This window comes from Salmo trutta, chromosome 13 (genome assembly GCF_901001165.1).
Source record: "Salmo trutta chromosome 13, fSalTru1.1, whole genome shotgun sequence".
NCBI classification, from domain to species: Eukaryota; Metazoa; Chordata; class Actinopteri; order Salmoniformes; family Salmonidae; genus Salmo; species Salmo trutta.
In genome coordinates, this window is record NC_042969.1 from 27,386,020 (window position 1) to 27,400,062 (window position 14,043).

Sequence of the window (14,043 nt, forward strand, 5' to 3'; positions counted from 1 at the left end):
TGGTGACAAGGGGATGCAGCAGTGGTAGCTCAGCTGCATGTGTGTGTGACTCTCTCTGCCCCCGCCCCCCCCCCCCCCCCCCCCACACACACACACACACACACACACACACACAGTAGTAGGAGCTCTCTGACGATGTTATATTTGTGTGTCTCCCCCTGTTGACAGGATGAGTATAAGGCTGATGCAGAGCTGTGTGAGGGGGACCTGAAGAACGCTGTGCGTATCCACCATGCGTTAGCCACCCGCGCTACAGACTACAGCAAGAGACCCAACGTCCTCAAACTAAAGACCTCTGACTGGAGAGTGTTCCTGCTGCAGGCACCGTAGGTCCTCTGCTACTCTGGCCTGTAGGGTAGACCTGTTCTCTCTCTCTGACTGGAGAGTGTTCCTGCTGCAGGCACCGTAGGTCCTCTGCTACTCTGGCCTGTAGGGTAGACCTGTTCTCTCTCTCTGACTGGAGAGTGTTCCTGCTGCAGGCACCGTAGGTCCTCTGCTACTCTGGCCTGTAGGGTAGACCTGTTCTCTCTCTCTGACTGGAGAGTGTTCCTGCTGCAGGCACCGTAGGTCCTCTGCTACTCTGGCCTGTAGGGTAGACCTGTTCTCTCTCTCTGACTGGAGAGTGTTCCTACTGCAGGCACCGTAGGTCCTCTGCTACTCTGGCCTGTAGGGTAGACCTGTTCTCTCTCTCTGACTGGAGAGTGTTCCTGCTGCAGGCACCGTAGGTCCTCTGCTACTCTGGCCTGTAGGGGAGGCCTGATCATGTGAACCAGCTTTGTGTCCGCTAATGCACATTGTTATTTTGTCACACAATGATAACTGACTTTCATGATGTACAGAAATGTGGCGTTATTATTAGACAAATATTATTAACATTATTAGTCAAATATTATTTTGTCACAAATTGTGGCATACTCTCTCTCATATTACAATAATAATAATGTCATGCATGCACACATTTTACGTACGGGTGGTCCCAGGAATCGAACCCACTATCCTGGCACTAAAAGTGTCCTGCTCTACCAACTGAGCTCACACAGACACGTCTATCTTTCCCCCCTGTCTCTCTCTCTCTCTCTCGCTCGCTCTCCCTCTCTCTCCTTCTCTCGATTCCTTCCTCCCTCCCCCTCTCCCTCTCTCCCTCTCCCTCTCCCTCTCTCTCTCCCTCTCTCTCTCTGTAGGAGTGAGGAGGAGATGATGTCATGGATATTTCGTATTAACCTGGTAGCAGCTCTGTTCTCTGCCCCGGCCTTTCCTGCTGCCATCGGCTCCATGAAGACGTTCTGTAGACCTCTACTGCCCTCCTCTTCTACCCGGCTAAACCAGGTACACACGCACACACACACACATACACATTAACTTACGTGTGTGTGTTCAATCAATCACATACATTGACAATGCAAGCACACACTCTCTCACACACATTTGGTACACACACAGCCACAAATATAGCGTAGTTTGATAGTGCACCCTAGATTGATTGTGGTATTTGATTGGCTGTTATTGCTGGTTAATGGGTTGCTGTGATTGGTGCAGGAGGAGCAGCTGCAGTTTCACGAGGGGAAGCTGAAGCAGATGAGTATGGAGGTGGAGGAACACAGGAAGAGTCCGCCCTCGCCTTCTCCCAAGAGCAGAGAGTGGGAGGAGTACCGAATCAAAGAGCACTACCTCATATATGAGGTAAGAGACACAGCAGACAGCTAGGCAGGCAGGCAGGCAGGCAGGCAGGCAGGCAGCCAGGAAGATAGATAGATAGATAGATAGATAGATAGATAGATAGATAGATAGATAGATAGATAGATGATAGATAGATAGATAGATAGATAGATAGATAGATAGATAGATAGATAGATAGATAGATAGATAGATAGATAGATAGATAGATAGATAGATAGATAGATAGATAGATAGATAGATAGATAGATAGATAGATAGATAGATAGATAGATATTGGCCTACATCATTTTGCACAATGTGGTGTAGTTTGTCTTAAAGGAGAAATATTGCATCTCTTTCTTTCTCTCTCTCTCTTTTAGGGGGGTAGATCAGCTTTAATATTGCAAATAGATTGTGGCTTCTATCAATGGGGCTCCCGAGTGGAACAGTGGTCTAAGGCACTGCATCTCAGTGCCAAAGGCGTCACTACAGACCCTGGTTTAATTCCAGGCTGTATCACAACCGGCTGTGATTGGGAGTCCCATAGGGCAGCGCACAATTGGCCCAGCGTCGTCCGAATTAGGGTTTGGCCGGTGTAGGCCGTCATTGTAAATAAGAATGTGTTCTTAACTGACTTACCTAGTTAAATAAAGGTTAAGTAAGATAAATACAAATACAAATGTAATTGTCCGCATCATTTCCAATCCCCATATATATATATACAGCACCAGTCAAACGTTTGGACACACCTACTCAATCCAGGTTTTTCTTTATTTTTACTATTTTCTACAATGTAGAATAATAGTGAAGACATCAAAACTATGAAATAACACATATGGACTCATGTAGTAACCTGTCACGTCCTGACCAGTAAAGGGGTCATTTATCATTGTAGTATGGTCAGGGCATGGCAGGGGGTGTTGTTTTTGTGTGTTTTGGGGTTGGTTTGTTTAGAGGGGATTTGTTCTAGTTTTCATTTTCTAGGTTTGTTTTTATGTGTGGCCGAGTATGGTTTCCAATCAGAGGCAGGTGTCTTTCGTTGTCTCTGATTGGAAGCCATACTTAGGCAGCCCTTTTTTCCTTTGGGTTTGTGGGTGGTTGTTTTCGGTATAGTCCATGTGCCTTACGGGACTGTTTGGTCGTTTGTTTATTTTGTTTGAGTGTTCTCTCTAAATAAAGTAAGAAGATGAGCACTTTACCCGCTGTGCCTTGGTCCCTTACGACGCCTTTGACAGAACCAAAAAAGTGTTAAACAAATCAAAATATATTTTAGATTTTAGATTGTTCAAAGTAACCACCCTTTGCCTTGTTGACAGCTTTGCACACTCTAGGCATTATCTCAACCAGCTTCATGAGATTGTCACCTGGAATGCATTTCAATTAACAGGTGTGCCTTGTTAATTTGTGGAATTTATTTTCTTCTTAATTCGTTTGAGCCAATCAGTTGTGTTGTGACAAGGTTGGGTTGGTAAACAGAAGATAGCTCTATTTGGTAAAAGATCAAGTCCATATTATGGAAAGAACAGCTCAAATAACAGTCCATCATTACTTTAAGACATGAAGCTCAGTCAATATGGAACATTTCAAGAACTTTGAAAGTTTCTTCAAGTGCAGTCGCAAAAACCATCAAGCGCTATGATGAAACTGACTCTCATGAGGACCGACACAGGAAAGGAAGACCCAGAGTTACCTCTGCTGTAGAGGATAAGTTCATTAGAGTTACCCGTCTCAGAAATTGCAGCCCAAATGAATGCTTCACAGGGTTCAAGTAACAGACACATCTCAACATCAACTGTTCAGAGGAGACTGCGTGAATCAGGCCTTCATGGTCGAATTGCTGCAAAGAAACCACTACTAAAGGACACCAATAAGAAGAAGAGACTTGCTTGGGCCAAGAAACAAGAGCAATGGACTTTAGACCGGTGGAAATATGTCCTATGGTCTGATGCGTCCAAATTTGAGATTTTTGGTTCCAACCGCCATGTCTTTGTGAGACTCAGAGTTGGTGAACGGATGATCTCCACATGTGTGGTTCCCACCGTGAAGCATGGAGGAGGAGATGTGATGGTGTGTGGGTGCTTTGCTGGTGACACTGTCTGTGATTTGTTTAGAACTCAAGGCACTCTTAACCAGCATGGCTACCACAGCATTTTGTAGCAATACGCCATCCCATCTGGGGGCGGCAGGTAGCCTAGTGGTTAGAGCATTGGACTTGTAACCGAAAGGTTGCAAGATCGCAATCCCCGAGCTGACAAGGTAAAACAAAAACTGTCGCTCTGCCCATGAACAAGGCAGTTAACCCACTGTTCCTAGGCTGTCATTGAAAATAAGAATTTGTTCTTAACTGACTTGCCTAGTTAAATAAATAAAAATAAAAAATCTGGTTTGTGCTTCGTGGGACTATCATTTGTTTCAACAGGACAATGACCCAACACACCTACAGGCTGTGTGAGGGCTATTTGACCAAGAAGGAGAGTGATGGAGTGCTGCATCAGATGACCTGGCCTCCACAATCACCTGACCTCAACCCAATTGAGATGGTTTGGGATGAGTTGGACTGCAGAGTGAAGGAAAAGCAGCCAACAAGTATTAAGCATGTGTGGGAACTCCTTCAAGACTGTTGGAAAAGCATTCCAGGTGAAGCTGGTTGAGAGAATGCCAAGAGTGTGCAAAGCTGTCATCAAGGCAAAGGGTGGCTACTTTGAAGAATCCAAAATATAAAATATATTTTAATTTGTTTAAAAATAATTGTGTTATTTCAGTACATGATTCCATATGTGTTATTTCATAGTTTTGATGTCTTCACTATTATTCTACAATGTAGAAAATAGTAAAAATAAAGAAAAACCCTTGAATGAGTAGGTATGTCTAAACATTTGACTGGTACTGTGTATATTTATATTTTTTCATATATTTTCCCCTAAACCTAACACCCCTCCCCTAATTGGAGTAAACTAATGGATAACAACATTTAGGCTTCTACATAATATAGTCCCATCCTTCAGCTAACCTCAACCCTTCCAATTTACTGTATCTCTGAAGGCCATCCAGTTCTGATTTCTATTTGCCATATATTTTTCAAATTTGCTGTGATGTTTCACAAAAGTTCCCCGACCTTTCTATTCTCATAGTTTCTACAGATTGTAAGTTATAGATAAACATTTTTGCTAAAGGTATTACTGTATTATAGATCGATTCACTTTGACTTTTCAAATCACCCAGCAGTGCTATTTGCAGAGTTAGATCCAGGTGTAACGATTGTCGTGTGTGGAGGACCAAGACGCAACAGGGAAGTGTATACTCATCTTCTTTTTTTAATATTGAAGAAGGTGAAACAAAATGAAACACGTATACAATTACCAGAAACGACACTAACAGTTCTGTCAGGTGACAAGCACAAAACAGAACACAACTACCCACAATCCACAATACAAACACACCCCTAATTATAGGACCTTCAATCAGAGGCAACGATGACAGCTGCCTCCAACTGAAGGCCCCAACACCAATTGACTAAACATAGAAATACAAATGACTAGACAGAACATAGAAATAAACTAACATAGAACAATAACCAAAACCCTGGACTAATAAATCAAATACCCCTCTTCTACATGGACACATACACACAACCACCCTGAACCACATAAAACAAATACCCCCTGCCACGTCCTGACCAAACTAAACACTAACAAATAACACCTTTACAGGTCAGAACGTAACACCAGGTAAATGTTGCAATCCTTCAGCCATTCCTGAACCTGTGACCAAAAACAAGCTACATATGGACAGTACCAAAACAAAGAATCTAATGATTCTATCTCTTCTCAGCAAAATCTACAGAGCTGGGATGGTTATATCCTCCATACATATAACATTCTATTGGTTGCAAGAATTTTGTATAATCATTTAAATAGAAACATTTTAAGTTTTCAATCCGCCGTCGTTTTGTGTATGAGCTCATAAACCATGTGCCATGAAATCGGTACATCGAAAATCTCTTCCCAAATATTTTGCAGTCTGTATGGCATAGCTGTCCATTTTTTGGACCTTAAATGAAACTGGTATACTTTTTCATCACTATTTTTTTAACCAATTTTGGTCTTTAATGCAGGGCCGACAGACAAGTTCCTTACTTTTCTCCCCCTTCCACTTGCCTCTTCCATTTTTTCAGTAATGTTTCAGTTAGTTTGGTTGTAATTTTGGGTAGAGCAGACGTTTCCATATATTTTTGTTAGCTGCATGTGTGACCTAACTCCACCAGTCCTATTTATGATATAATTTACAAAGATGATACCCTTTTTAAGCATTTTTTCCCAAAATAATGTTTTTTTTATCAATTAGTATATTTGAGTTTAACCACAATATTTGTTGTATTATTTGTTCTGTATTTTCTGGTGGATTAAACTGAAATTGCAACCAACTTTCTATGGCTTGTAAAAATAGCAATATTTTAGAGATGATTTCATTTTCAAATAACCGAAAGTGAGACGTTCTAATCTAAATAAAGAGAAAAGGGCCATTCTTGAACAAGGGACATTCTTACTAATCTGCTAGAGAACCAGTTTGGATTTAAGAATAACTTTTGTATGACTGAAGCCTTTAGTGAGAGGTCTAATGCTTTATTATTTAATAATTTCTGCCCTCCGAATTCATATTCATCATATAAATAAGCCCTTTTAATTTTGTCTGGCTTGCCGTTCGAAATTAAATGGAATATTTTTTGCTTATATAATTTAAAAAGCAGGTCGCTAGGTGTAGACAAGGCCATAAGCAAATAAGTAAACTGGGACGAAAGAGTTAATCACGTTGATTTTTCCACAAATATACAGGTATTTTCCTTTCCATGGTAGCAATATCTTATCTATTGCTAACTTTCTATTATAATGTATTGTAGAGAGATAATTCCTTTCTTTCGGGATATGTATACCGAGTATGTCCACATCCCCGTCAGACCATTTTATTGGTAAACTACATGGTAATGTAAAAGTTTAAATGTTGTGATACAATGTATAGTACACTTATCATAATTAGGTTTTAATCCAGAGAGGTTAGAAAAAGTATCTAGATCCTCCATGAGGCTGTGGAGGGAATCTAGTTGTGGATTTAAAAGAAAACATGAATCATCAGTGTACAATGACACCTTTGTTTTTAAGCCCTGGATTTCTATTACTTGATATTATTGTTAGATCTGGTTTTAATAGCTAATATTTCTATGGCCATAATAAATAGATATGCCGGTAGCGGGCAAGCTTGTTTAACTCCTCTTGGCAGTTTAATACTTTCAGAGATGTCGCCATTATTTACTATTTTACACCTAGGGTTACTATACATAACTTTAACCCATTTTATAAGAGATTCTCCTAAATTGAAATATTCCAGGAATTTATAAATGAATCAAATGAGTCATACTTTATCAAAAGCCTTTTCAAAGTCAGCTATGAACACCAGGCCTGATTTCCCAGATTTGTCATAGTGGTCTATTGTTTCCAGCACTTGTCTTATATTATCTCCAATGTATCGTCCATGTAAAAAACCTGTCTGATTAGGATGAATTATATCCGACAATACCTTTTTAATTCTATGCGCTAAGCATTTTGCCAGAATTTTTGCATCACAACCTTGAAGTGTAAGGGGCCTCCAATTAAATAGACTGGATCTTTATAGGTACCACTTGGGTCCTGTTTCAGTATTAATGAAATGAGACCTTTTTGTTAAGTATCTGATAATCTACCATTTTTATAGGAGTGGTTAAAACATGCTAATAACGTTCCTATATGCCATCCAGCCCTGATGTTTTCCTGGCTTTAATTGCATCAAGAAGTTCCTCCTCTTTAATTTGGCCTTCACATGAGTCTTTCTGTACAATTCATTTCGGTTAGTGGAGATGCAGGAGACTGAAACGAAAACACGTGCTTAAAGTACTTTGCTTCCTATTTCAAAATATAGTTTGGTGAATCATGAGTGACTCCATCATTTGTAAGAAGTTTCAGGAAATCATTTTTGGTAGCATTTCTATGTTGGAGATTAAAAAATAATTTGGTGCTTTTTTCCCACATATTCCATCCAGTTGGATTTATTTTTATAATATATTACACTGGATCTTTCTTGACTAAGTTCCTCAATTTCTTTCCCCTCTAACTTATTCTGAGCCTCCATGGCACAGTTTTTATTGTTATCTAACTGTACTGTTACTCCTTCAATTTCCTTTGTTAATATGGACTCTTTTGACCTAAATTGCTTTTGTTTTATAGATGAGTATTGAATTGCATGGCTTCTAAAGGCACATTTAAAAGTGTCCCACACAATAAGGGCATCTGCTGTACCTATGTTATATCGGAAAAAGTCAGTTATAAATTATTCTGTCCTAGTTAAAAACAAGTTATCATCCAATAGGCTTTGATTACATTTCCAATATCCTCTCCCACAGGGAAATTCTTTAAGAGTAATGTATATGACAATTATCTGATGGTCCTACCACATTCTGTCCCCTATCAACACTTTTTAAACTTTTGGTCCCAGTGAGAATGACATAAGAAAGTAGTCAAAACGCCAAGCTTGATTGAGCCTCCGCCATGTATATCTCACTAGGTCAGGATATTTAAGCCTCCATATATCCACTAATTCCAATATATCCATGACATTCATGATTTCCTTAAGTACATGAGGGTGATTGTTTGGAGTGTGATTTCCTTAAGTGCATGAGGGTGATTGTTTGGAGTGTGATTTCCTTAAGTGCATGAGGGTGATTGTTTGGAGTGTGATTTCCTTAAGTGCATGAGCGTGATTGTTTGGAGTGTGATTTCCTTAAGTGCATGAGGGTGATTGTTTGGAGTGTGATTTCCTTAAGTACATGAGGGTGATTGTTTGAAGTGTGATTTCCTTAAGTACACGAGGGTGATAGTTTGGAGTGTGATTTCCTTAAGTACATGAGGGTGATAGTTTGGAGTGTGATTTCCTTTACGGTCCATTGAGGTATTTAAAATGTATTATAATCTCCCACCATAATAATAGTCTTCTATTGTTTGTAGCTTGATAAATTATTCTATGTATTTTCAAAGAAGCGTGGATCATCATTATTTGGACCGTATAGTATATTAATGAGCCAAATCTGTTTATGGTCCAATAACCATTTTTAAATAGTCCATCTACCTTGCGGATCAGTTTGGACAATTTGCACATTCGGATCAAAATTATTGTTAATTAATATCATCGCTCTCTTTCTCTCTCTCCTCTCTCTCTCTCTCTCTCTCTCTCTCTCTGTGTGTAACTGTTTCTCTGTGCGTAGGTCTGGGTAAATCTCAAATAGATGTGCTGTTGTTGTGTTATAGTTGTGACAGAATCACAATATCAATGCCCTATATTCCCTTTCTCTGTGTTTTTCCCCCACCATGAGTTAATTTGACATTCATCCTCTTTCTCTCTGTAGGGGAGCATTGAGTAATAGCTATGTGTTAAATGAGCCATATGTGTGATATACGCACATTTATAGTCACATCATCTTCATTCCCCGTCTCTCTCCATTGCAGAAGAGTCGGTACGAGACGTATATCAACCTGCTCCAGGCCAAGATGAGGGCAGAGACAGACGACCTGGAGAAGATAGAGGCTAGCGTGATGAGTGGGATCGGGGAGGGCCGAGGGGGGCGCGAGGGCTACCTCCGGAAGACCCAGTCCTCTCCTTCCATCAGCCAGCACAGTCTCAACGGCAGGGCCTCTGGACGCACTGCCCCGGGCCAGCGAAGTTGAGAGGAGACCCCCCTTAAAAACATCATCATGCACCCCCCTGTAACTGTCCTCTGAGCCAAAGGGCTCACCCCCCTAAATGCCTAAGCACTGGACTCATATCCAACCAACTCCCCCAAATCCTCCCTCCTTCCTATTTCATTGCACAGTAAAGCGGTAATAATTGTTCCAGCTATACAGTATTACTGGTGTTATTTAACCAACAGCTAATTGTCTCTGACAGTGCTTACAAGTGCTTATAAGAACACTTATAACAGAGAACACGAAGATGTGGAAAAAAGGATGAAAGGGGAGAGAGGACTTACCTGCATAAAGGAAGTGACATCATAAGGAAGTGTGGAGTGTTTTGGTTTGAGGAGGTGGATGGTGGATTTCAGGGTGGAGGGGCACAGTAGCATCAAGTAGTCTCTCTCACCTGAGCCTTCAACAGGTTTCTCTGGACCATATAGAGCATGGAGACTCAGTGTATCTGAACAGGCCTACTGAGCAGGCCTATGTAACACACCTACTCTATGAGAGCCTTATGATGATGAACAACACTTACTCAGACTCTCAGAACTGTTATGATGATCACCTTGCTGTGTAGACTATTTATTATTGATATGTATTTATTTATTGTAGATTTCTTATTCCACTTGAACCTGAGCTTCATATATGATATCAGACTAAATGAAAGCACTGTGCCATGTCGTATAACCCTTAGTTCTATGTTACTGTCTGGACACCTGTACTGCTGTTATGCTGAGTGGAAGCTGGGATGGAGGAATTTTACTGAGTATGAGGAGTAACAGTTTAAGGGAAAAAGTGAGATGTGTTGTTGAATTGAACATTTTGATTAATTAGTGTGTGTGTGTGTGTGTGTGTGTGTGTGTGTGTGTGTGTGTGTGTGTGTGTGTGTGTGTGTGTGTGTGTGTGTGTGTGTGTGTGTGTGAGCCTGCATAGTTGTGGGTTTGAAGTTGAGCGATGGCCAGTGGACGAGGGGTTCAGGGTTAAAGGAAGCAGGTCTAACGGTAAAGGATCTGTGTTCTGTGTTGTTATTCTTTGATGCAGAAGAAGAGAAGACGCCTCTCCCTGAGTTGGAGCTAGCTCATCTTCCTGTCATATCATCATCAGAGTGCAGATAAAACAATAAAAGACTGAAAGACAAAGCAGAAGGACTGCACAGGCTGAGCAGCAGAGGAAGTAGCAGAAGTGGTGAGCAGCAGAGAAAGTAGAGGAAGTGGTGAGCAGCAGAGGAAGTAGAGAAAGTGGTGAGCAGAAGAGGAAGTAGAGGAAGTGGTGAGCAGCAGAGGAAGTAGAGAAAGTGGTGAGCAGCAGAGGAGGAAGAGGAAGTGGTGAGCAGCAGAGGAAGTAGAGAAAGTGGTGAGCAGCAGAGGAAGTAGAGGAAGTGGTGAGCAGCAGAGGAAGTAGAGAAAGTGGTGAGCAGCAGAGGAGGAAGAGGAAGTGGTGAGCAGAAGAGGAAGTAGAGGAAGTGGTGAGCAGCAGAGGAAGTAGAGAAAGTGGTGAGGAGCAGAGGAGGAAGAGGAAGTGGTGAGCAGAAGAGGAAGTAGATGAAGTGGTTAGCAGCAGAGGAAGTAGAGGAAGTGGTGAGCAGAAGAGGAAGTAGAGGAAGTGGTGAGCAGCAGAGGAAGTAGAGAAAGTGGTGAGCAGAAGAGGAAGTAGAGGAAGTGGTGAGCAGCAGAGGAAGTAGAGGAAGTGGTGAGCAGAAGAGGAAGTAGAGGAAGTGGTGAGCAGCAGAGGAAGTAGAGAAAGTGGTGAGCAGCAGAGGAGGAAGAGGAAGTGGTGAGCAGAAGAGGAAGTAGATGAAGTGGTTAGCAGCAGAGGAAGTAGAGGAAGTGGTGAGCAGAAGAGGAAGTAGAGGAAGTGGTGAGCAGCAGAGGAAGTAGAGAAAGTGGTGAGCAGAAGAGGAAGTAGAGGAAGTGGTGAGCAGCAGAGGAAGTAGAGAAAGTGGTGAGCAGCAGAGGAGGAAGAGGAAGTGGTGAGCAGAAGAGGAAGTAGAGGAAGTGGTGAGCAGCAGAGGAGGAAGAGGAAGTGGTGAGCAGAAGAGGAAGTAGATGAAGTGGTGAGCAGCAGAGGAGGAAGAGGAAGTGGTGAGCAGAAGAGGAAGTAGATGAAGTGGTTAGCAGCAGAGGAAGTAGAGGAAGTGGTGAACAGAACACAGCGTTACACGTGGTGTAGAATCATATTCATATCGGAGACCAGAGACAGGAGACTAACCCAGCTCTCTCTCTCTCCAGGAAGGAACCACGTAAATATGGAGGGAGGAAGGAAGGCAGTGGTTCTGCTGGACTACATTATTCTTCATTGATCTTTGAAACTCATCCCTTTCTCTTTCTCCCTTCCCCCTCTCCTGACTGGACTTCAGATAGGATAGTGTCCCTAATTCTTACGTACACTAAAGCGGTACGGAAAATGTGCACGGTCAGACCAGACACGGGCTATATAGATCCTGTGTTTTTCTATTCCACAGTGATGAGACTGGATCATTGATCCTTAGTTCTGTTTACTGAAGTGGAATTCGGAATCAGAACTGCCATTTTATACATTATTAGTTATGTCTTTCTTACTCTGAGGACCGACCTTGTCACTTTGGCTGTTGTGCTAACTAACCATTGTTTTCCCTATGTTTTAGGGTAGAGCAGTGCTGTTGTAATATAGAAATGTGAGGTTTTTTACTTTGCTGGCCCTGTCTAAAATATTAGTATGTATTTTTTTTGTTTTAACTAAGGAAGCTAGGGCACTTTGTTGTAAAAAAAATGGAAATGTTATATAGTTGTTCTGTTTGTTTTGGGCAGTTTAAAGTGAAATACATCTTTACTAGTTATTATTGTCAAGGCTTCATAAAGTCATCTTTTATATATAATAGAAATTGGTGGTGATGTTTTTATTATAAATTCTTTATCTAGAGATATTGCCTCAGCACTATGTTTCTATAAGAGAAATGTAATGCAGGCAAGGAAATAATGTGGAAAATGTTGTCTTTCAGTTTGAGTTAAAGAATATTGGCGACTTGCATGCATAGCTAGTTCACAATTTATTACTAATACACATCACATCCACATCGTGGACACAATGAGCAGTTGTTGTCAAGGTAGCACTCACATCTGTAGCCATGAAATACTATGAAAGGCTGGTCATGGCTCACATGAACACCATCATCCCAGACACCCTGGACCCACTCCAATTCTCATACTGCCCCAATAGATTCACAAATGACGCTATCTCTATTGCACTCCACACTGCCCTATAACACCCTGACAAGAGGAACACCTATGTGAGAATGCTGTTCATTGACTACGGCTCAGCATTCAACACCGTAGTACCCTCCAAGCTCAGGTCCCTGGGACTGAACACCTCCCTCTGCAACTGGATCCTGGACTTCCTGACGGGCCGCCCACAGGTGGTAAGGGTAGTAACAACACATCCGCCACACTGACCCTCAACACGGGGGCTCCTCAGGGTGCGTGCTTATGTAGTCCCCTCCTGTACTTCCTATTCACCCACGACTGTGGCCACGCACGACTCCAACAACATCATCAAGTTTGCTGATGACATGACGGGGGTAAGCCTGATCACCAACGACGATGAAACAACCTATAGGGAGGAGGTCAGTGACCTGGCAGTGTGGTGCCAGGACAACAACCTCTCCCTCATCGTCAGCAAGACAAAGGAGCTGATCATGGACTACAGGAAACAAAGGGCCAAGCACACCCCCATCCATATTGACAAGGCTGTAGTGGAGCGGGTCGAGAGCTTCAAGTTTCTCTGTGTCCACATCACTAAGGAATTAACACCAACAGTCATCCACACACACCAACACAGTCTTAAAGAAGGCACGACAACGCCTCTTGCCCCTCAGGAAGCTGAAAACATTTGGCACGGGCCCTCAAATCCTCAAAAGGTTCCACAGCTGCACCATTGAGAGCATCTCGACTGGCTGCATCACCGCAAGGCACTACAGATGGTAGTGCGTATCGCACAGTACATCACTGGGGCCGAGCACCCTGCCATCCAGGACCTCTATACCAGGCGGTGTCAGAAGAAGGCCCTAAAAATTGTCAAGGACTCCAGCCACCCAAGTCATAGACTGTTCTCTCTGATACCACATGACAAGTGGTACTGATGCACCAAGTCTGGAACCAACAGGACCCTGAACAGCTTCTACCCCCAAGCCATAAGAATGCTAAATAGTTGTTCCAGGTAGCTATTGGTTAACTATTTAACTATTTGCATTTAACATTTTTGCCCTAACTCTTTTTACTCACCACATATGCTGCTGTTACTGTTTATTATCTATCCTGTTGCCTAGTTACTTTATCCCTACCTATATGTACACACAGCATATATACCTCATTTACCTCATACCCCTGCACATCAACTCGGACTCATATTACTTTTCTGTTATTTCTCTTTTTTTCCTCTGCGTTGTTGGGAAGGGCCTGTAAGTGAGCATTTCACTGTTAGTATACACCGGTTGTTTACCAAGCATGTGACAAATAACATTTTATTTGATTGTCTTTCAAATACATTGTTACAGTTATTGGTTAGCTAGCTAGCGAATTTTAGCCATATTATCATTGACATGAAATCGATCAAAACACCTCAAAACAAGACATGGTATCAATAACAAGATAAAAACCCA

General features: G+C 41.9%; 1 protein-coding gene across 2 annotated transcripts in view; it reads left to right on the forward strand.

Annotated features, from left to right (window-relative positions):
- The window catches only part of LOC115205563 (PH and SEC7 domain-containing protein 2-like), a 52,265-nt gene extending 39,995 nt beyond the window's left edge, over positions 1 to 12,270 (forward strand). The window contains exons 12-16 of one of the 2 annotated variants that reach the window (XR_003880638.1): positions 169 to 326; positions 1,182 to 1,326; positions 1,537 to 1,680; positions 9,186 to 10,595; positions 11,639 to 12,270. Coding sequence is in view for 1 of the 2 variants with exons in the window: in XM_029771689.1 (XP_029627549.1) it covers positions 169 to 326; positions 1,182 to 1,326; positions 1,537 to 1,680; positions 9,186 to 9,404 (666 nt within the window). In the remaining variant the exon portion in view is untranslated. Of the gene's footprint in view, positions 1 to 168; positions 327 to 1,181; positions 1,327 to 1,536; positions 1,681 to 9,185 lie in introns of both variants that reach the window. The other variant, XM_029771689.1, reaches the window with a different exon arrangement.
- Positions 12,271 to 14,043: the final 1,773 nt, after the last annotated feature.